The 22,876-nt window shown below is 34.5% G+C and overlaps 1 protein-coding gene across 6 annotated transcripts in view; it reads right to left on the reverse strand.

Moving 5' to 3' along the window:
• Positions 1 to 1,640: 1,640 nt before the first annotated feature.
• DACH1 (dachshund family transcription factor 1) overlaps positions 1,641 to 22,876 on the reverse strand; it is a 370,345-nt gene continuing 349,109 nt past the window's right edge. For 4 of the 6 annotated variants that reach the window (XM_040584157.1, XM_040584156.1, XM_040584154.1 and 1 more), the window contains one exon: positions 1,641 to 4,423. In XM_040584157.1, the coding sequence (XP_040440091.1) occupies positions 4,386 to 4,423 (38 nt within the window). In that variant the 3' untranslated portion in view covers positions 1,641 to 4,385. The remainder of the gene's footprint in view (positions 4,424 to 22,876) is intronic. The other 2 variants (XM_040584159.1, XM_040584155.1) reach the window with 1 other exon arrangement.

A 22,876-nucleotide genomic window follows, 5' to 3' on the forward strand; every position in this document is an offset into this window, starting at 1 on the left:
TCAACAAATGAAGAAGTTTACATTTCAGGTCAAAACTCAACCTTAAAATCTCTTTCCATAGGGAAAAAAAAAAATAATTAATTCTTTCTCAGTTGAGTCTGTCAGTTTCTCAAGGTTTTTCCTAAAATTTCAGGCATCTAGCTGCTGACCCCAAAGTTCTTCAGGATCTGACTGTAACCTACCACTAAATTATAGGGAAGATATATTTAGGGTGAGCTCTTCTTGATTTTGACCTGAGCTTTGACAGAGCTTGGTTTTACTGTAACAAGGAGTACCAACACCTGACTAGCTACTGGCCTATCCAGCCCCAGCTCTGTTAAATCCCAGCTACTGTGGACAGATAAAGCCATGATTTATTTGTTAATGGAGATAGGGTGAAACTTAGGTGAGGGCATGGTCCTTCCTGCTGAAAGCAACTGTTTCCCAGCTTGGTTAAAAACACACAGGCATGTTGCTAGTCTGCCACTGTAGAGATCATTCAGTCTTGGGTGCAAGCTAGACTGAGCAATTAACAAGCTCACTTTTCTTCTGCTTTAGCTGTGCCAGAATTTATAGCAGGGGAGCTGGTTATGGCATAGCTGGGATGCTTACTAATGTAGACATGCAGGACACTTTAATGCAGATGAAGGAAACCATAATTGCCCTATATACAGCTAGCCCAAATCCTAATCAGCTACCCAGCAATAATAACCTTCCAGAATCCAGGAAGCCCATCAGCCTCACACTTCCAGTCCCCAGACCATCTAGGGATAATGAAATGGGCTGGTCCAAGAAAGCTAATCTCTTCTGCTTTCCCAAGCAAGCCTGCTCCCTAATGAAAGCAGAAGCATTCACATAGGTATGGCTTGGAAAGGAAGCGAAGAAAAGGGAGAGGAAGGTAAGGCAAGGCCAGGCAAGGCAGAGCAATAAGGAAGAATACTCACTATCAATCCTACACCTCTGACTTCAGAATTTTTTGTCAGCAAAATTATCTTCAGATTTGTTTTTCAATAACCATCTTTTACCTTAAAAAAAATCACCTTTTTTCCCCCCTCACAATGCCACTTAAAAGATATGCTAAGCCAGAACTATTTATTTCTCCAAATGCCATTTAAGTGTTTAAATACTTGCTGTTTGTTAAAAACTGTGTTTCTAAACACATTTTATCAAATGAAGGAGATCTGAGAAAAAAACAACCAGATTACCCCTGCATTTTTGTAGTTAAGGGAATAATATGTTTTGTTCCATCAATGTGTCCACTTTACATTATTCAGCACAAAGCTTTGTGAAATAAGAATCATGGGAATATCACAATATAAAGGAAAAAGGTACAAATAACAGCTTCATAAACTGAGAAATGTACATAAATAAATCATGTAGATGGGGGCAGTTTGCTTAGCTGGCAAGAAAAAAAATATGGAAAATCTGCTTGTTAAACAATAACTACAGAGTGTGCTTTTATGATGTTTTTCACCACAGTAATTCATATTAGAGATAGAAGCAGTTGCATGTTAAATAAAATCATTCAGCATTGTTCTCCTCACATTACAAAGAGCTGACTTATGTTGTTTTTAGATGCCTCCCATTAGAAAGTAAATATTCCTCTGATGTTATACATTTCAGAAAATTTAATAAAGATGAACTGTAAATAAAGTCACAGGGAGATTTCAGACAGTTTTATTAGCAGATTGTTGAAAAGAAAAGAAAATTAAATACAATAACAGTAAACGTGGTTCTCACATTGAAACCAGGCTCAAATAACTAGGCTACCATAGAAAAATTTCCAATTCTTGCATTATGATGTAAAAACAGATTTTTGTACAGATTTTGTACAACAAAATTCGTAATAACCTTTTTTCATTTTTAGAAAACTTTAAATATATAGATAAAAATAGACAATTTTCATAGGTCCTACATGAAGATGAGTATGTTCTGTTCCAAGGGCTTGCATAGAGCGCAAATGTGGTTATAATATAGAACAACTAGACGTTAATATCTTTAAGATTACAAAAGCATATAAACAATAACATGAGCACAACTTCTCTTCATAATCTATGCCCCAAAAAAATCCAAATCAAAACCCAAAAACAAAATACCAACCCAAAACCTGTATAACTAAAGAGGGGCAAAAAAAAAAAAAAAATCAACTTACGGTAACATCTCATGGTCTGTAATATTTACACTGGGTTTCGCAAGATTCTTTCTAAACATCCAGCTTATAAATTGGTTCCCCCTTAATCCTTAACATTTCCATTTATGTACCAAGCCAAACACTGAGGCATTCCCAAAGGTCTTGAAAGTATATACTGTAAAACTACTAAACCTACTTACAGGTGACTCTATGCAAGGAGCAGAGCAATGGTAGATGCTACTACATATTTCAGTTGTAGGCTTTTAATTCTCTTTCAGATATGAATGATTCAAAAGCTTGCCACAAGTCCATCTAACTTTACAGCTGTTAACCCTTTAAAGACTGCATATGAAAAAACTGGAGTACAGAATCCCATATGTGTTCAAGCAACTATGAAAATTATGAAAGAATCATGGTTAGAAAATAATATCACTACAAAGTATTAGGTAACAATATTTAATGAAAAATATTGCTCAATATTTCTTTAAAAAAAATTACTGTGATGTGAACTTGTATATACATCTTTCTATTGTTAAAAAAGGATTGTGGTGAAGTAAATATGAACTGCACAAAATAAATGTGTACCAGTATTGCAAGGAAGACCTACAAACTATAGAAGCTCAGTGCTAGAGTTTACAAAACATTAGATTATTTTTATTTTGACAAAATAATATTAATATCCAATCAGAACTATTTTTAAAGAAATATTTGCTTTAAGTTAGGCATCTTAGACATTTAAGGTTTTGATATGTTTCCATGTAATAAATAATATTTTATATGCATAAAACATTAGATGAAGAAAGCATAATCACAAAACTTACAGTAATAGCACTGATTCACAAAATCAGTCTTTAAAGGGGTAACCCAAAAGTACGCAAAGAACATAATTTTTAGTAATGTAATAAGCACTGTGTTGTAGCTTACTTCCAGTTATCAGCACAAAGGTGAAAACACATATTGTAGCTTTCATAACGACAGTGAAAGTAACACATAACCACCCATCCCTAAGACAAGGTGGGAGGGACAATTAGACTTCAACCGTATCACTCAGTTCTACGTGGAATTGGACTGATACATCAAGTGTTTGTTAGGTTTTCTCTTTTTAGCAACATTGACGTAATATGACATTAACATATAAAAATATTTCTGGCATTTTGACTTGCTGCTCAGCCACAGTCCATTCTTAAAAGTGCTCTAACCAGGGCACTAATCAGGGCTCAATATACAAATAAAAGTGGCTGATACAGAATTCTGACTTGTTACCAGATGCTTAAGATCTCATTCAGTAATACTGTGACTCCAGGACAAATATTTACATGCCTGCATGCGTTAAAACTAGAAAGGTGTCTTTCTGACCAACAGGGTGACAAAACAATATTATCTAAAATTTTCATTTCCTAAACTCTAGATTTCTACTGCATACATAATACCTTCCTTGTGTGATTTGTGTTATATACTGTACAAGTGACCAACAGTCTGATAAGAAGCGAAGTCTTTTATTTCATAAACCCCTGCCAGTTTACAATGAGAAATTATTACTCTTTTTATTGTATTTTTTTTATTATTTTAGGAAAAGAGACTTTGTGAACAGTAAAACAGTTTGTTTACATTCAGCATTTCTTTTCACTTACACAAAATTCCATTTCACTTAATGTAGTCTAACATATATGTGTTGGTCTCTTGGAAAGCATGTGGAAAAATGTCTTTAGAAGAAAACCCACGATTATAGTTTGCAAACTGAATGTATCAATTTTTTTTTCTTTTACCATTTTTTTCTTTTTTTCTTTTTTTCTTTTTTTTTTTTTTTAATAAGAATCCTCTTATGCCCTCTACAAGTTCATTTCTGAGCTGTCTTGCTGGTTTCGGTATGATATAACAGTCTGTAAGTGTACTTGGACACTGCTGGAAGGATCATTTGATGTGCTCAAATATAGAATCATCAGACAGAGTCTGCATTCCTTGAAAAAGGGAATACTCAGCCTTGTTCTGACCCACCTGTAATTTTGGATACAATAGTCCGGCGCAGAGACGCAGATTTTCACTGTTAGAAGAGTGCTACTGTACATTTACAAACATTCTCTAGGTCTCCAGGTTGAGCCACGGGAGATAACCAAAGGAGGACACTCTTGCAGAATTCTTAAAAATTTGAAGAACATTGATAAATGAAGTTGAAGAAGTTGGCTTGAAAACGCTTTGTTTCCACAGAACTCCTTATGAGCCAATGTCTTACTGCAAAGTTCTTTAATGTAGCACAGCTATTTTCAGCAGGAAAAATTCAATACATGACAGTAGTTTTCAAATAAAGTCTTCCATCTAAAATATGAAAAAGAAAAAGTTGCTTTATATATTTATATCTGCAATGAACTGAAAAGAATAAAAAAGAAACCTCAAGATTTTAACACCTCAGCAGAAGTAGTCCTCCCATAAATCTCATGTTTAAAATAAAAAAATAAAAACCCCCAAAACCCCTGAACATCACCACTGCAATTTCATCTGACAGTGGTCAAATTAATTCCGTTGAAAATTACACACACTTTGCAAATTGTGAATACTATAACACCTTCTAAAGCTTTAATATATGCTGCACTCATATCAGTGCTAGGGCACTAGGAATGTAGGTGGAGCCTCTGTGCATGTGTTTTTACTGATATGCAAACTCAACTGAATAGTGTTGAACAGCAATTATTTCCTTCATGGTTGCAGAGCAAAAATATTCTTGCATGCAATTTTTAGTACTGCCATCACTAAAGGCATAGCTCATACCTTCTGATTTAGCTATGTTGTTAAATATACCATGTAATGTAACCATTGTGCACATTTGTAGCTATTTATATAGAACCCAGTATAGGATATTTAATCAGTATCAGTGAAGTATAGCATCCTTCCTCCATAAATGAGAATGAGAATAACTGAACAATTACTGTGTTAAAGATGTAAGCATGTCTCTCTCAATGTTTTTTCCAACCAAGTGAGGAGCATATATTTAAGTGAGATATGTGTGATGGAGAAGGAACATGAGAAACAGTAAGCTCACCTAGCCAATAACTCTTGATATAGAAAAAGCTGAAGAGAACATTCTACCATTACATATTTTCACCTAATTTAAAAATATAAAGAAATTTTTTCTTCACCGGGGACATGGACATGTTATATGCATCTATTCTCATCGCAATACAAAGATTCTGATTTATTGTTTTTAAACAGAAAAATTATTTAGTTCTCTGACCTATAGGATAGAAAGTGTTGCTCCCTTTGAGTAAAGCACATTATGAAGCATATTAATCCTCCACAGTGCATAGTTATGAAACACTACTTATATTTCAGAATATAATTCATCTAAAAGTACAAGCTGTATCAGAACTCTTCAAGTCTGCATGAAACTCTTCTTTTGATCCAAGTGAAATCAGCAAACATTTATAAGATTTCAGACTTGTTTCTGGTTTAATTTTCTTAGTCTAACCTTTTTATTCCAAACTAGTCTTTAAAAATCTTATTAGATATACAGGAAAACAATAGTGTAAGATAAACCTATATAAATGAATGCTGAAACTTTTGAAGTGCTTGGCTATCATTGACATATGTGGCATCACTTCTACAAGCTTACTGTAACTGTTGAGAGAAAGAAAAGTTTGGCTTGAAAGCAGACAAATGTACATCTCATACAGCTGTAAAAATTCACACCTTCTGCACACCCCTGTACAATTTTTGTTGTCTAGGTCCTATCAGAACTGCTGGGGAAAAAAACAGACTGGAATCAATCACTCTGACGCAGTGATTCTTGTCTAGTGTCCCTCTGGTTTTCCTTTTCCATTAGTTTTATTTTTCAAGCTTCTGGGGTGTACCCCATCTTCCTACTTTCTCCCTTGTCTTTACATTTTCCTGTGCCCTTTCTCAATTTTTTTCATGTTCTTAGATTTTTTAAAGTTTTTATTTTTATTTGGCAGAGCAGATGATAACTTTCCCATCACTTAGAATGCTCCTACTCAGAATAATTTCCCCATTCTCTTTGCTCTTTACCATCTTTGTGCACTGAAGAGAGATAAAAAAGAAATTGAGTAAGGCCATAACTTAAAGGCCTTTTATTCTTATCTGACACATGAAGAGCAACCAAAATGCTTATAGGAATTCAGGAGAGAAGGAAGGGACTTCTGAAACGGAGCTTGGTAAAACTGAAGGCCTGGTAAACCATCTCAAAAGAAAACCTGCATCAAGTACAGGATAGCCAGAGCTACTACTGGCTATAGTTGTGTATAATTCTCTCAAACATATTGAATAAACACAATAGACATTTACAGCACTAAAGCTGTCTGGATACCTCTGTAGGAGAATTATTCTGTATATATACTAGCACTTTGGCTATCCTGAATACACACTTGCTAATGAGTGCTATGCAGAATTCCCACACCTAAACATTAAGATAACCTACAGTCAGTAACTTGTATTTTATTTTAGTATATTAGGTCTCCATATACCTTTTAAAATAAAATATTTATTAAAATGTATTCTCAATTAAAGATACAGCTGTAGGAAGTGGAATCCTTGTAGCAGGCCACAAAAGATGAACAATCTGCAGAGAACAGCAGTACATTTTCAAGTCAGCTCTATTTTACACTGCTCAAGGACCCAATCTGGCCGTGAAGTCAATAGGAGGTTTTTCAGATTTAATGGAAGACACTATCAGATCCTGTATTCTGTGTCTGCAGAAAATGAACAATAAAAGAAATGGGCAGCTTTACAAAGCGTCTTACCTACAAAGTAAGAGGATATTTGTTTATATAACTTAAAAACATTTATGATGGATATATACAATAAGCATAGAACTTCCTGTTCCTCAAATAACTCTATGATGGTCCATTAAAGGTGCAATTAAATCTTCTGTACTGATAATGGACTTAAAATTCCATATAGGACTCAGCAGTTGATCTAGTATTATTGCTAGGCTTATTATAAAACAGATATGTTCCTTATTAATGTGTCTGACTAATTCCCCTAACATATGGCAAAAAGAAGCAAGCATTAGACACATCAACTTTAAAATAAATCCTGCCATGTTATGATACAGATAAAGCAATTGCATGATTAAGTAATAGTAAATAAAATAGTAAGAGTTCAAGGGTTGCTATGAACTGTAAAATATTTCCTTTATTTTCTCAAGATAAGTCATGACAGAATGAAGTGTAAAATGAACATCCTTTTCTTTAGAACCTATAGTGCCAACATTAAAAAAAAAATCACAGTATCTGTGGAACTGCCCACCCTCTCAAATCATGAGTTTGGAAGAAGATGGGAAAATAATTTCTTTAGGCTTTATAATCCTGCAGCATGCTCCTGTGCATAGCTGAGAAGCTCACATAGCCACTCATGCAGAATGTACACCAGGCAAAAAGCACTGCGCTGCTGAAATACAGACTTCAAATAAGACCTAGACATACTAGGAAGAACAGTGGTAACTCTGCAGAGGAATAACAATCTCACATCACAATGTTGTCACCAAATACAATACCTATATCTGATTGCCGTCTCTCTTCCTAGGACTCCTATTCCATTCTTCCTAACCATTTCTCTCTCAATTTTCATTGTCCAGAGGTTCTTCCGAAACGACTGGAACTTCTCAGTGTTGCTGTCACAGCCACCAGAATCACTTCACCTCTAGGTGTAGCCAGTGTTCCTATCTGAACATCAGTGGAGCACCACCACGGAGAGGCCTTCATGATTTCAAGGTTAAAATCACAAGCAAAACCCGAAAATCATGAGGGTGACCAGTGACCAGCAAATCAAGCAAGCTCATCCTCTGTAACTCTGTAACATGCCACTACTGCTAAATCCCAAACTATGTGTGCTCCTGCTTCCCACCTCGTGATCAGCTTTTCTTCAAGTTTTATATACATGTTGCATTACTTTGTATTGTTAACAAATGCAGAATTTGTCTATCTGCATAAAAACACTTTTATGTAAAATATATAGAATATACTATTCACACAAACACAGATATATGTACACAAACATACTACACAAATACACACATAGTGTTCTCTAAAAATGTTTACAACGTTGCAGTATATTTTTAGCCTACTGAAAATTGTTGATCTGTGATAGTTTCCCAAATTTACATACTTTTATATACAATATAAATACATAGAACTTCCTTTCACTCTTAGGAAGTCAAGCAAAAACACAAACTGGGAAAATACTGCTACATTTCTAAATAGAACTGTGCATGATTAGCAGATTGTCATCTGTTTTAATTGCTCTTTTGCAAATGGCAGTGTTCAGCAAGATCACACAAGCTCATGCTAGTAACTCAAACTGAAAACCTAAATTTCATTAGTTTTTGTCTGTGGACTGATATGACAGAAATTCTAGCCAGAGTGAGGGAGTATTTTTTTTTAGATCATCCCTTTTTAATTAAGACTCATTTCAAGGTTTTTGAATTAACATGCCCAAATAGTTAAAAGGTCATAAATGTTAGAAGAAACAAACAAATGGAACTGACATAAAAGTTTGCAATGCTGAAACAAATCGTATGCCTTGAAATGCATTCCCACAGAGATGTCAGATGCGGAATGATTCACACTAGTGTTCTGTGGGCAGCTTGTAGTAAGTACCTCTATGGATCCAACACTTTCTGAGATAAAACCATAAACCTACTCAAATACTACTCCTAATAATATGCATCCTGGAAAACGATGAAAATCTACAATGACATGTAAAGTTTGGCCACAGGTTACAAATTAAATAAACCATCCCTTAGATGGTAACATTTGTATTTCTGCCACTCAATGCAAGTAACACTGGGGTTGTTTGCCTCCAAACATATCATATTTTAGTTTGTATCCTGAGAGCTCCTTTAAACACAAACATAACAACAGTGATCATCATAACTATCATAAGAGCATACTGCAGTCTTTGTTTTATGAAAATCTGCAAATCAACGTCAAAGGCATGGTGTCACACCTGAATTCAGTCAATTGCTATCACAGAAAAGCCTATGGAAGAAGACTCTCCTTAGTAATTGGATAAAGCATTTCTTACAGTTAGGAGCTTTGGGGGGAAAAGACAACCAATCAACCAATGGAAAAGATATGGTAGCATGTCACAGGTAGCTAACAAGAAAGAAACCCACAGAGTCCAAGTTAAAAAGAAAAAAAGGACAAAATAATGTATAAGAAAAATTAATTATAAGATCAGAAATCTCAGTGGGAGCTTTGAAAAGTTAGGACATCAAGGTTTGTATAATATTGTATTAATTTATTATTAGTTGTTATTTTTTATGGTCATAATTGGTGAGCTGTAGAATAGTAAATGCCAGCCCATGATCCAGAAGTCCTTACATCAAAGTAACACCAATTTTAGTCACTAGAGTTCCTAACTACAGTTAACATAATTTTGTCAAATATGCACAGGACAGTGATATAAGCTGACCTTCATTCAAAATGGGTCTTAAGGATATCTGAATGGTGGATCCATTAATCTGTGTACTTTCAAAGAATACCTACTTTATGTTGATTTCTGCTTCATCAATAAGAACATAAGGGAACAAGTAAGGATGGGAATCTTATTCCCAGCTTTGACTCTGAAATGATCTGTGATTTCACTTTTCTGTTTTTCTGTTTTCTCTTTTAACCTTTCTCTCTTCCCTTCTCTTTTTAGGTAACAAGAGATTCTGTGCACTGATGGTTTCTTAGTCTGTTTTCTTGTCCTTAGCAAGGTACAGCAGTGTTAGCTCAGATCTCTATGGACTATGTTAGCACAAATAAAAATAAAACAACAACAACAAAACCCCACATGTGCATACTTGTTTAATTGAAACTGTAGGTTCTTGGCTCATAAAAATCCATCTGAAGTCCATCTCCACGGCTGGTGACTGAGTTAACCTATGCCTAGAGTCCTCGTTTAAAATGAGGACATATGTTGCAATACAAAATCCCCAGGACTAGCCAATGTGTCACTAAAGATAGCACAGACTTTGTACTGAAATTCAGTATATACACACTTCTGCCACACCCTACAGCCATCCCAAACTGCAACTTCAGGTCCAGCAAGTTGAGGCATAATGAAGCATTTCTGACTCTGTACAAGAAAAGATGGCATGGCAAGTAAATGAAATAACTTGTAAGTCAGTGTAATGCATATTTTTTTAACTTAAGAATCATTACAGGTCTTTTCCACAACACTTTATAAGGTAAGTTAGAATATTAGAGTGAAAAATATGATCCACCTTCAGTCCAACAGGTTAAAAGAAATAAAATATTTGTGACATTAAATGGGACTACTTTTATCTAAATAAAAGAAAAGCTGCTTACTTGTGCTAAAGAACACAATAAATTGTGTTTCCTGTTAGGAAGTAGCTTTATTGAAAATGGCAGCTATTTTCTCAGAAGTTATTTCCAGGCACCTGTAATCTAATGAGGTTTGTCCCTTTCAAAGAACAGTTGTACGTGCATGCCCGAATGCACACAACCTCTTCAGCCCAGAGCTGATAAAAGCATCTGCAAGCCATAGCTCAAGCACATTTAAATTATATAAACTGGTTGGTTTATTTGTTTTAATAAGATCGGGCAAATGTGAATCACAGTGTACTTCTAACCTTTCAGTCAACCTGATGTTTTAATCATTTTGAGGAAGAGAAACAAAACAAAAGAAAGGGATAGCAAACAAATGGTAATGATTCATGTGATATTTGATAAGACAGCAACAGGAAGTCAAAATAAAAGCAAGAGTATTGTGACAGATGGAAGGGATCTTAGTCAAATTGTAACCCCTCTTCAAAAAATTTAAAGGAAGCAGTCAATTAAGGACGAGATATATTTTTGTATCCTCTTCATATATTTATTCAAAATCAAGACAAAGGAGGATTTATTTTCTACTGAAGCAGGAAGATAAAAAAGGGAGTCTAACTTTTTAATCATGGGAAAATAATTTATTACGAGGTTGAGTCTTTTTCAGAGTTTGCGAAGTGTGACTGAAAATACAAAGCCCAGCTTTTGTAAAATGGAGTCGTGGAATCAACTGAACCTAACTTTCTGTAATTTTCCTGATGAAATGCTAAATAGTATGTTGTGAGGGAAAGAGACTCCTCCCAGTGTACGAGGTTAATCAGAATGCTGGAGCTTTACAATTTGACACTGAAAAGAAGGGACGGGACGGAGAGACACCTACACTGTCCTGATGTTACTGACAGCAAAAGTAGGTCATGTATTGGGGAACATGGATGGATCCACTGCCCTCTTCCCAAGTGGAACTAGAGTGGAGTACCGGAGATGTAGGAAAGCAAGCTCAACCACAGAGGCTTTAAAATTGGAGCAATTTGCTCTTAAGAAAAAAGCGCTTATCCAGTTTTTATGCAAAGATGGGTGATTTCACACTGCATGTTCAATAAACTCATGCAAATATGAAGTATGTAAACATATTTGGCCAAACACTATCCTAGTTTGCCCTTTGTATAACACCAATAAATTAGTTTCAAATTTGCATATTGTTATTAATCACACACCTTTCTTTTCTCTACTTAACATTCATGTACAAATACATTTGTGTTAATACTCAGTGCAAATATTCAGGAGACTGAGATGTTCATGTCTGTCTTTTTAAAATAATAATTTATACTTAGCAGATTTTAATTCTATGTCTGAGTTTTCTGACAAAACCCTAAAACATGCTATATAAAAAGAGAGTGTGTAAACATCTTTTATGCAGTTATTTTAACTATTAACTGTCAGGATCTTCTTTCAGTAATTTTATCATGTGTTTTAATAATGAATATATGTTTTCATTATCTCACTGAATACTGTGGGAGCAAGCTAAGGGTCATCAGTCTGGTCTTTAGTAAACTAACAAAACATGGACTACCTGAACATGTCACCTTCTATTATTTCAAGATCATATAGAACACAGAGAGTTTGCCATTTTGAACACTGAAAAGACTGAACTGGCAAGATGAGAAACTCTTTGAAATAAATAGATTTTTTTTAAAAATCACACCGTCTTTTATTGTTTCCTTATGAACTTAGCAACCCTTTTTCTGTTTGTATAAACAGAACAGAACTAATTACTTAACAAGCATTGAACCTGAGTCACTAAGGCATTGTATTGTGTTACTTCTGTTGGTAAAAAAAATTAAAATTATTTAAAAAAAGCCAACAGAGAAAAAACAAAACAAAACACCTTCAACTGAAGAATCATGTGGAAAAGTTATTAAAGGATGAAGTCACAGCTAAATACAGTCAGCTTGTGAGCTTCCACAGCTCATTGTATTCAGTGCTGTTTGTAACATAGTGTGGATAATTTTTGCGCTGAACAATTTGTCCTGCATTAAACAGTTATAAACTCTGCAAAAAGGTGTGCTTTATTTGCTATCATGTTTTCAGCAATACAAACAAGTCTTTTTACTATCTTTTTAGCAGGCCAATCAACAAGCAACCTTGGATCTGATAGCATAAAATTGAGAAAGAGTTGAGTATTGGAATGTGGTTTCTGCCTGATACCCTCTTCTTTTTCTTTCAAAGTTTTCATGGAAACAGGAATGACTATTCATCTTTTTCATTTGACTGCTCTTCTTTCCACTTTTCTCAATTTTGTGTCCTTTTCTAGTGTTTTGCTCAAATGATCACTTTTTTACGCTAAACATCGTCACCAAAGTAATCTTACATAAAAAATACCAATCATAAAGTTAATATTCAAACAGTCTTAAAAATAATTATTTTTCTCTCTGGAGAGGAAAAAATATTCATACAATGACATTTGAATAAAATACAATAGATCAGCATTTGCTGGAGCTTTCAGCAGTTTTTGCTTGAGTTGCGATCAAGTTACAGAAAATATCTGTGCAAAAACATACAAAAATCACTAGTTCTTTAAAACTACCCTCCATACACACACATACAGAAACACACACACAGATCCTTTCCATTGCTGAACTAGAAGCTAATAATATTAGTGTGATACATGTGTTTACAATTGCAGATCACACAATAAAGCATGGACTAATAAAGGTCTTTTATGAAAGCCTGGGAATAGTAACATGGATCATGATTTTTCTACTAGGAATAGCTGTGGCCATGGCTAGTACTAGCAATGTATTTTTTCCATCACCAGTGTGGTGTTTGTTTCCTTCAGCATATACAAATCACTTACAGAGATGAGCTCTTCAGAAGTATGATCTTTTCTAGAGATTTAGCTCAGACCACTTTTTAAAACACAAGAAAAGACTTACCTAATACCTACTGCTATGCAGAGCATCTCTTCTGAGTCACAGAATCACAGACTTACCCTACTCCTCTCTACAAGCTACTTCTTTTCTAAAGAAATAATTTCCATTTGATGTAATACGTCAATAACTAAAAGGCAGACTAGTGTTTTGCTGTTTTCAGATTAGACTTAAACCCCACAATTAATACAAGAGTATGATCTGGCTTTTCCTTAATCCAGGTTACTGAGATGTCGTTTCAAATGCTGCAAAGTTTACTGGAAAACAGAGGCCATTTAGAGAAAGCATCCAGCTTTACTACTTCCATTAAGCTGCATACATCAATTCTGGAATGTGTGGAATCCTTTTCTAATATCAATATCACGTTAACATCACACTTTTCTATAATATCCCAACACCCCTGTTCTCATCTGTGTGCTAAAACAGAGTAACAGCCCAATGCAAAACATGAAGAAAGAGTCATGTGTAGAACAGGAAGGAATGAGGCTGTAAAATAGATGAATTGCACAGTAGTAAGCTTATGGAAAATCTATTAAGGATGCATGGGATGTCAAAACATATGCAATATAAGCTTGCTGCTTTTAGGTATTTTGTTATGAAAGCAAGCTTATGGAAGACAATGGCACCAAGCAGTTAGCTCCAGAACAGGAATCAAGGTGACAGAGACCAAACCAGAAGTCATGCCCTATGAAATGAGCAAGAACTGAAGTCACACATAATCCTTACTACCACACTGAAATATGAACAGACCTTGATGAAGTTCCTGGGGCTAAGCACGAGCAACACAACTACAAAACTGAAAAAACCAGCTCATGTTAAATATGAGGAAGAATCAAGCTGAAGATCTATATGGGGTTTAACCTAGTAGTTAGCTATGAAGCAGTACTTAAGCAAAATACTTTTGTTCCTATAAGGAATGAAAAATACTAGTGTTTTATATTACAAGGGAACACTGTTTCTGTGACAAGTGCTAATGCTGGCCGAGGCAGATTGTTTTTCAATTCATAACTCAAACTAGTTCCCCTAACTGACTGTAAACTTCCATCTTGAGCATACCTTCATAGATGCATTTAAGTACTGTGGTGACAAGCCAAACTTTCCCATTCCCTCTCAGTGGTAACATAATTTCAGATAGGTACTTCAAAATTATTATTCTGCCCTCCCAGGAAAAACTCAATTAGCCTTAGGGCCAGGTGGTTTGAGTTTGGCACCACTCTGTGTCTTTGCCAATAGAGATTCCTCAGAAAAAAACATGTCATGACAGACTGTGTTCCGGATGCACCCCACAACAGAAATCCCAGACCATATGGAATCAGCATGCTTTCCCAGAGAGAACTTAGCACCATGGTCCATCATCAAAAAGTAAGCAAGAGAAAAGAGAATGGCTAAATTAAACCACAGAGCAGTCTTAACCAGTGACTCCAAGATCAAGTGACTACCTTGGAGTGAGAAGCAATGACCTGTGCAAAATATCTGAAGTGTAAAATTTTCTTGCTTGGAAGTGTGATTTTGTCAAGACAGAGGAAATGATAAATGTTACTTCATGGTTGCTTTTTCACCTTTTTTTTCTCCATAGCTTTTCACTTACACTGTTTATTTTCAATAGCAAAATATTAATGGCATTGTACATGTCACTTGCAGGACCTCCCCTGGAACAGTGTTTACGATGCTGGTTACCCATGACCAAGCTCAATTTAAAATGGAATAATTTCAGAACAGGCTACTAGTATAATACAAGGAGTAGAGTCCACAACATGAAAATAAAATTAATTGATATGCTTATCATAGAAGGGCAACTGACTATTCCTTGTATATACATTAAACAGTAAAAAGAGACACAAAAAACCTCTGTTTTCTAATGCAGGAACTCAGTTCTGATGTAGCCTTCCTAGATGATAGATGCAAGAAAATGGTCTATAAGATGGTATTTGTGGTATGATACCCTGCAAATGCAGGTTTTAAAGCCCATGTAGTCCTATCCCCTTAATGCTATGCCATCTCAGTAGGAAGAGATGCAAGGACTGAGTATAACTTGAACATATTTACTGAATATCTGGTCCAGCAAAATATACTTGGCTTTAAAGTGGGTTTTTTTTCTGGAAAAACTAAGTGTGTCACAGGTTTTTCAAGAATACAAAAAACCCTACAGGAAAACCTTAGTTGTTAATTCCTAAAATTACGACTCTTCTGTGCACTGAATGTTTAAGATCAAACTCTGGAACTACTGCCCATTTGGAACTGGAATAGAACTGATTTTTGCACATTTTATTAGTGTTTCAGCATTTCAGTATTTTAGCATTGGGAACCAGATTGTTTAGGATGGCATAGTTACTGCAGTGATGGTAACTGTGATTGTCATAACAAATTTTATGGAACAGATCCTCCTGTCAGTTATACCACTTCTATGATGCCTCCACTATTTCCAGTGAAGCCAAGGAGTCTGATCCAACCACAATATTTTTATGTTCAATTCATCAATGTGCAAAGAAACTGTTCTTGCTTCAGTGGCTGGGAGTGTATATCTTTGAGTCAGAGTGTAAAGCTAAAAATGAGAGCAAATTATTGCTGCTTTTTTATTTTATGTTTGTATTCAATATAGCTTGATTACTTGAAAGGACTTGGAGCCAGCATATTGCAGTATGAAACAATATCATGAAAAATACATGTCTTTTAATGCAAGGGTTGCACTGACAATTTGTCACATGCAAAATCTGCAGAATCAACAGAGACTAAATAAACAAGCCCAAACTTGAATTATCTAATATAGCATTGTGTATTTTTAACAATCTCTATTCTAATTTCATGCACATAAACCAGCACTGTAAATTTTTTGGTCCTGACTTCATAACACTTTGTTTCCAAGGCCAGCTGTAGCACTTTGTGATCCATCCTTTCTAATGTCCATGACAAAACACATTATGCTATTGCTGCTTTTCCTAAGATATTAGAGGCTGTATCACTTTTAAAAAATAAGGCTGACAAGAATATAATAGAAAAAATGTTCCTTTTACCATTACCGATACATGCTTTGTGTTTCTCAACTAGGAAAAACAAAATGACATCACATTATCATTATATATGCTGCTGTCTCCCAGGATGTCCTTCAGGTGTTATGGAACCTTACAATGACCAAAATACTTCCTGTGAGGGGTTGAAAAGCTAAAGATTTCTTTTTAAAGCTAGCAGCCTATTCTATAGAATAGATTTTCCTCTTTACAAGCCAGCTGGCAGTTCACTGGAAAAATACTTATTATAGATATATGCTGACAGCAAATTTTAGCTATAGATGGAACGTGATGCTGGCTAAGTATTCCTTCCAAATGTGTTAATTTTAGTTCTACTTCCTTTATACTTACTTAGTTGATTTATTTATTTCCTTTTTTTTCTTCTTTCATAGGAAATTGAGATAGTAATAGAGATGGGTCAAGTTGCAAATCAAATCCATGGGAAAGCTGAATGCTTGAATTATACAAAGCCAAAATTGTTTCATGTTATCATTCTTAATTATATCAATATTTCAAAAAAACATTGCTAGAAAATGCTACTTTTAGAATTAAAATAGGTTTGGCATAGTAGTTGGGTGCTTTGCTGGTCTACAATGAGGCATTTACATGAATGTTACAAACATATTAATAATTTGTTTATCTTTAAATACTATAAATATTTCATATTTCTGAAGGACATAAAAATGCTTTGTCTTTTTTTTTTTTTCTCACCATACTGGCAAAGAGAGAAAGGACAAAACCAAAAATCTTTGGCCACTTTAAAATCAAGCCATCAGACCCTCAGCTAACTTTTAATATAGCTTCATTGATGGCAATGGTATCTTTTTTTTTTAATCTTTTTTTTTTTTTTTTTTTTTTTAACTGATGTAAGAGCAATTCAGTTGGAGTGGTATTTTAGGAAAGTGGTTGTCTTCTTAACTCTTAACACTGTTCAAAGTGCTGCCTGTCTGATACATTTTCACCCTAAAGTTTTATGTACATTTTAAGTCTAACTGCTTTTTTGCCTCTTGAATATATCAAGTGAATGTTGAATGATCATTCTTTTTAACAGGACTTCTGACACCACAGCAATCTAAGGATTATAAAAGAGACACTGTTACCTATTACACCAAAATGCTGCGGCTCAGTAATACACCATTTTTGTTCTAAAACAGAGTAATTTAAGTCAGTTACTCTGTTAAATTTTTCTCATATGAAAAACCAGGCAGGCTGCCTTTACACAAAATTATGGCAATAAACTATTTCCTTACTAAATCCCATAAAATACTTTTCTGTCTATTTCCCTGTACTAGATTGGAAGCTAACTATAATTAGTTGAAAATAGTTGTAAATTGATGTATCTTGCATCGCCTCTCTTTGCCACCTTTTCATGCCTGGAATTCTGAACAGTCACCAAATAAAATATAAAAGCACAAGTTAATAACATAACTGAACTTCCATTGTGCCTTTCATCCAAGATTCAGAATATTTTAAAAACATTAATTAAATTTCATAACACCCTTGTGAGATACCAAAGTATCAGTGCTGCCACCAAGAAATCAGTATATAAAGACTGCATAAAGCTTTGGTTCTGGCTTAAGGCATTGGCTAGAAGTGCACTGAAGTATGCAAAATGAGCTATTCCTTTACCAATAAACAATTTATCATTCAATAGCAAAACATCAGACCTAACACATATAAGAAACTCAAACAAATTCTACCATTTTAATTGTGAAATTGATATTACCCCTTGATTCTTTGCTACAAAATGTGAAATGAGCAAAGACAGTGACTCCTTCACATATACTTTAATTGTGTCACATTCTATCCTTTGCAATTAGACTATCTTGGAGTATAATTAGAACCCCTACCATAAAATGGATTTATTGTATGGAAAACAAATTGCCCATAACCAACACCAAACCGAAACCAACCAAACAAACAAAAAGTAAATTACCTTCTCAACTCCAGAAATGTAGTTCAACTTTTCTGGAATGTGACTGAGTTTACTAAATTTGCTTGTAGAGGTTTACACCAAGGTACTGACTGTAGTTATGCTCCTTCCATAGGCAAAGGAGAAATACAGACACCTACTTTATGATGAACTATGTTGCAGAGATTGCTCTCTACTCCCTCCAGGGGGAGTTGAGATTGATAAGTACAGATGTAGATGTCTACATTGTAGACTTCTATGCTTCATCAAGTTAATTCCAGACCATGTCTTGTTTACAAGCAAAACTACATTTCAATGGAGAAACATTTGCTAATTGTCCATTAGAAACTAGCAATGATACAGGGATACAGTTACAGTAATATAATGCAACTATATTAGTAATACAATACTATTTTCCCTTCTAGAGTTCTGTGATACTTCGTCTACCTCTTTTTCCACCTCCCAATTTATGTCCACTTTTGTTCTTACTTCAGAGATTTTGCAATGCTTCTTTAGACTCTTGTTTCATGACTTGCGCCTCCCATGGTAGCATCCAATTGAACTAAATGCTGCAAAGCTTCAGGATTAACGCAGAATTCAAGTTACCCTTTCTACAGTTCAGGGTCATGCTTTATGCAACTTTCAGAACTGTACAGTATGGAAACACTACAAAAATATACCAAGCAGAAAAGGAATTGTCACTTATGGGTATTTCTCCAGAAGTGATGCACAATTACTCATTTCCAACACCAGTAGTTACAAGAAGTGACTGAAATGCAGCTGTTTGTAGCACATTTACTGCCACAAGTGATGTTGGAATTCTGAGGCTAGCAAAAGAAAAATACAAAATAGATGAGATTCATCACATCAACTTCAGACACCAGCACTGTGTTTGAGCTGGTTTTGTAGACTCCCTTTACAATCAATGAAGAAAATTGGAAATTATGATACATTTTCTTCAAAGGGAGAGACGTCTCTACTACTCTTCATTGAGTTTAATAGATGTCCAGACAAGTAGCTCAGATAAAGACATCTACCCCACAAATATGTCAAGTGAGACATACCCCTCCCACTGATACTGTTTGGGTATTTTATAGACAATTACATTGCCTCAGCAGTTATTCCACACCTTCGTAACACACTGCAATATCTATTCTGCCATTATGGTATCAGCAAAGTTCCACCATATCTTATAAGTTGAAAAAATTATATAATGTAGTAAAGAATATATGATTGTATACATATTGATAGCTTAAACATCCCATTTCTTAAATTCTTCTATATAATGAGTGTTGTATCTTAAAGCACTCTTAAACAGCTCCTGCTTTTCTATCTCTGCAGGGCTGGCTTTCTAAGGTATTGCATGTTTAAAATGAATTTAAACACATTAATGTGTTCATAAACTCCTTGTGCAAGGATTTAAGCATATGCAGGCATATTGAAAATGAGTACAAATCCCATCGTGCCGTTTCATTGTGCAAATATAGTTTCTTTGTATTCTAAATCCCCAATCATTTCCCTATTTCAAGTATACTTTTATCATTCCAATAATACTGTACTTATCCTTGAAAAAAATGAAAATCCATTTCACAGATCTTGCTAGATACAGTGTTAACATTCTGTACAGAAGATATTTTATTTTAACCATACTTTGCTATTCTTTCTCCACAGATACTATTTCCAACAATATTAAGTAGCTGATACATTACCTTGGGATTCTAGGTGGTCCCATTTTTAAAGTTGCAGCCTTCACCTTTGTCCCCCAAAAACCAACCATTGTTCTCTTATACCTATTCTTTTTACAGAAATAGCTTTCTGCAAAGTACTTCATTTCTTTTCATCTTCTTATACTTCCATATTCAAATTTTGCATGAAACTCTAATATTGATTTTTATTTTTTTTTTTTTTTCACTGCATATTCACATTCTGGATGTCTAGCTATTTTGGATGGTGTCTCAAAGTTGCTGACCACTGCAACCCATCATTTAACTAGGTCCTCTGCCACTACTGTCCTTCATAACTGTTAGTGTCATCAGTCTTATTCCAGGTTCAATCATTAAATGTCAGACAGTAACTCACAAACTGTTTTGTCTTCAGCTGTTAGTCTAGTAGAGTATAAACTAACCCCATATCATGTACTAACCCCAATCCTGTAGTATTGTAAATTTTAACCTACAATGTTGGTTTATTTCCTATACATAAGATCTGTTCTATGAAAGCTATTATGTATCACAGGTTGACAATAATAAAAAATACCAGAATGTTTATTTTGTCATCCCTACATGTAATTAAAAAAAAAAATATCATCAATTAACATAAAAATGAAGTAACTTAAACCCCCTTGAAAACTTCTGGTAGAGTGAATAGGGTTTCTCAAATTTTAAATGTTGCTGTAGTCAAAATGACACAGAATGTGCAATAATATGTTTGTTTTTCAGATATCATAGGTCTGAAGAGATTTTTTTGTATACTTCAATTATAAAAACATTTAAAACATACAAACTTGTGCAATTTTTATTTTAATGAAGATGAGAAGTTCATTAACAAAGATAAATATTTCATTAGATGTTAAATAAAACAAAGAGATTTTTTGGCTTCTCTCAGCACAAAATTCCTTTGAAAGATTAATTAATACATGCAAATTATGCAAATTAGACCCATGCAAATATTTTATGAAGACAATTAAGGGAACCATTAATTACTGCTTTTTTGCTTCAGTGAGATTCATTCATTTAATTTTAATTTCACTTTAACTGTTTTGATGTATAATCTTGCAGCTAAGAACTTTATCTTTCCTAGTGGGTCACTTAAACTTATAAATTTCATCAAGTGAGCAGCAACAGAAATCTGTAAAGATATTCTCTGGGCTATGTTTAGTATCAAGAGAAATTTTTGACACAATGCACTCCTAGAAACTGCAAAACTGGAAGGCAATGTGAGCTCATTCTTGGACAAGGTTCAACTGCTGGAAAAGCAATTAATTTGCTTTGGCTGTGCTAATATAGGGGAATTAGAAAGTGTGACACAAGACAAATAGAAATAATTAGTTCTCCAAAATGATGTTCTCATTAATATGGTTTGAACAGTAGAAATAAAAAACATTATTGTGGCATGTCTGCATTCTGTCCCTAGCCACAGGAGGTAGAAAAATGCAAGATACAGCATTTTTTCACCTTTGTAGTTTGTATAGCAGTGGCATTTATTTTTATTTTTTATTGCAGGTTTTAAGAAAAGCAAATCGTGGACCTGATCTTGTTGTCTAAAACCTACTGCACTTGCATAAAGCATGAGGGATCCCTAGGTTTCTAGACTGTTTTCTTCCTGTGAAAATATGAAGCTATAAATATAACTGACTAGGCTTTTTACAACAATACACTCAAGTTACTAAATTGAAACTTTGATTTCAATATTGTTCATTTAAATCATATTTTATGATATGCAATACACAAGGTATAAGTTTATTCTGTAGTTTAAGCTACTATAGCAAAAGATTGCTCTATCAAAAGAGTTTATGATATCCTCTCCAAATCTGATAACATAAAATAAGTTTTCTTCTTCCATAATGTGAATACACATGCATGCATTTGACAGAGTATATAGAGGTAGATTTTCAGTTGCTCTCATTCTTAACACACCAGTACAAATCAGGTTTTCTACACTCAATGAAAATCACTACCTGGTACTCTTCACAAAAACAGGCTTCTAGAAGGCTGTTAAGAATACTTGCTCACTTAGACTCTAAATTTCATAGCTTCTTGCAGAATTAAAGGTGATATAACATTATGTGGCCTCCTCAAAATATTTTTTTTTCCCACTAGTAGGCAATATGCCTTCCAGTTGTTTACCAAGTTCCAGCTGAAGGCATCTCCCTTCTTAAGTTTTGCTGTGTACATACCTTTTATCTGGAATCAGATAATAAAGTGCCAGTAGTTTGATTTATTTCTTCTTTCAGTTAGGTGGCAAACCTACAGCATCTGACAGATACTGAGATTTTCTCTTTAAATACAACAACAGGAGAGAAAATGTGCCTATGCCTAGCTTGATGGTTTTTTGACAGATGATCACTACCATTAAGAAAATTCTCAAGTGCAATTACCACAGAGGCAAAAATATTCAAGAAAATTTCTGAACTCACATTGTACTAATTCTGTATAAACAGGATCCTATCTTCAGGGACATTCTTAAGATAAAATGTAATGAAGGGCTTTAACTCGAAGTTAAAACCCATGAAACTTTCTTATTCATTGAATAGTTTTTACCAACATGGATATAATACTTCCATGTTCCTAATTTGGTTAAGAATGTGTCAGTTAAACACATGGATGAACAACCATAATACTTGCAAAATGCTTGGAAGAACCTTCTTCCTTGGCCTCAAGTCTGTTGCTAGTCAGCTTTATTTGCAAACTTTTATGAAATATGGCTGTCATTAATGATTTCTTTCTAGCCAAATCTTACAACTAGCACCTCATACCCTACCTCCTAGACTTTTCTAGACTAGCCTTTCATAAATGTTTTTTGATATTCAAGTTTGTCCTTTGGTAGGATCTTCTTATGCTCCATTCACCTGGCTGATTTCTTTCTCAGTTTGATATTTTTGGCTTCTTCCTCAAATTTCTGTTTTAATTTCCCAGGGCTGCAAT

This window comes from Falco naumanni, chromosome 2 (assembly GCF_017639655.2).
Source record: "Falco naumanni isolate bFalNau1 chromosome 2, bFalNau1.pat, whole genome shotgun sequence".
Classification (NCBI taxonomy): Eukaryota; Metazoa; Chordata; class Aves; order Falconiformes; family Falconidae; genus Falco; species Falco naumanni.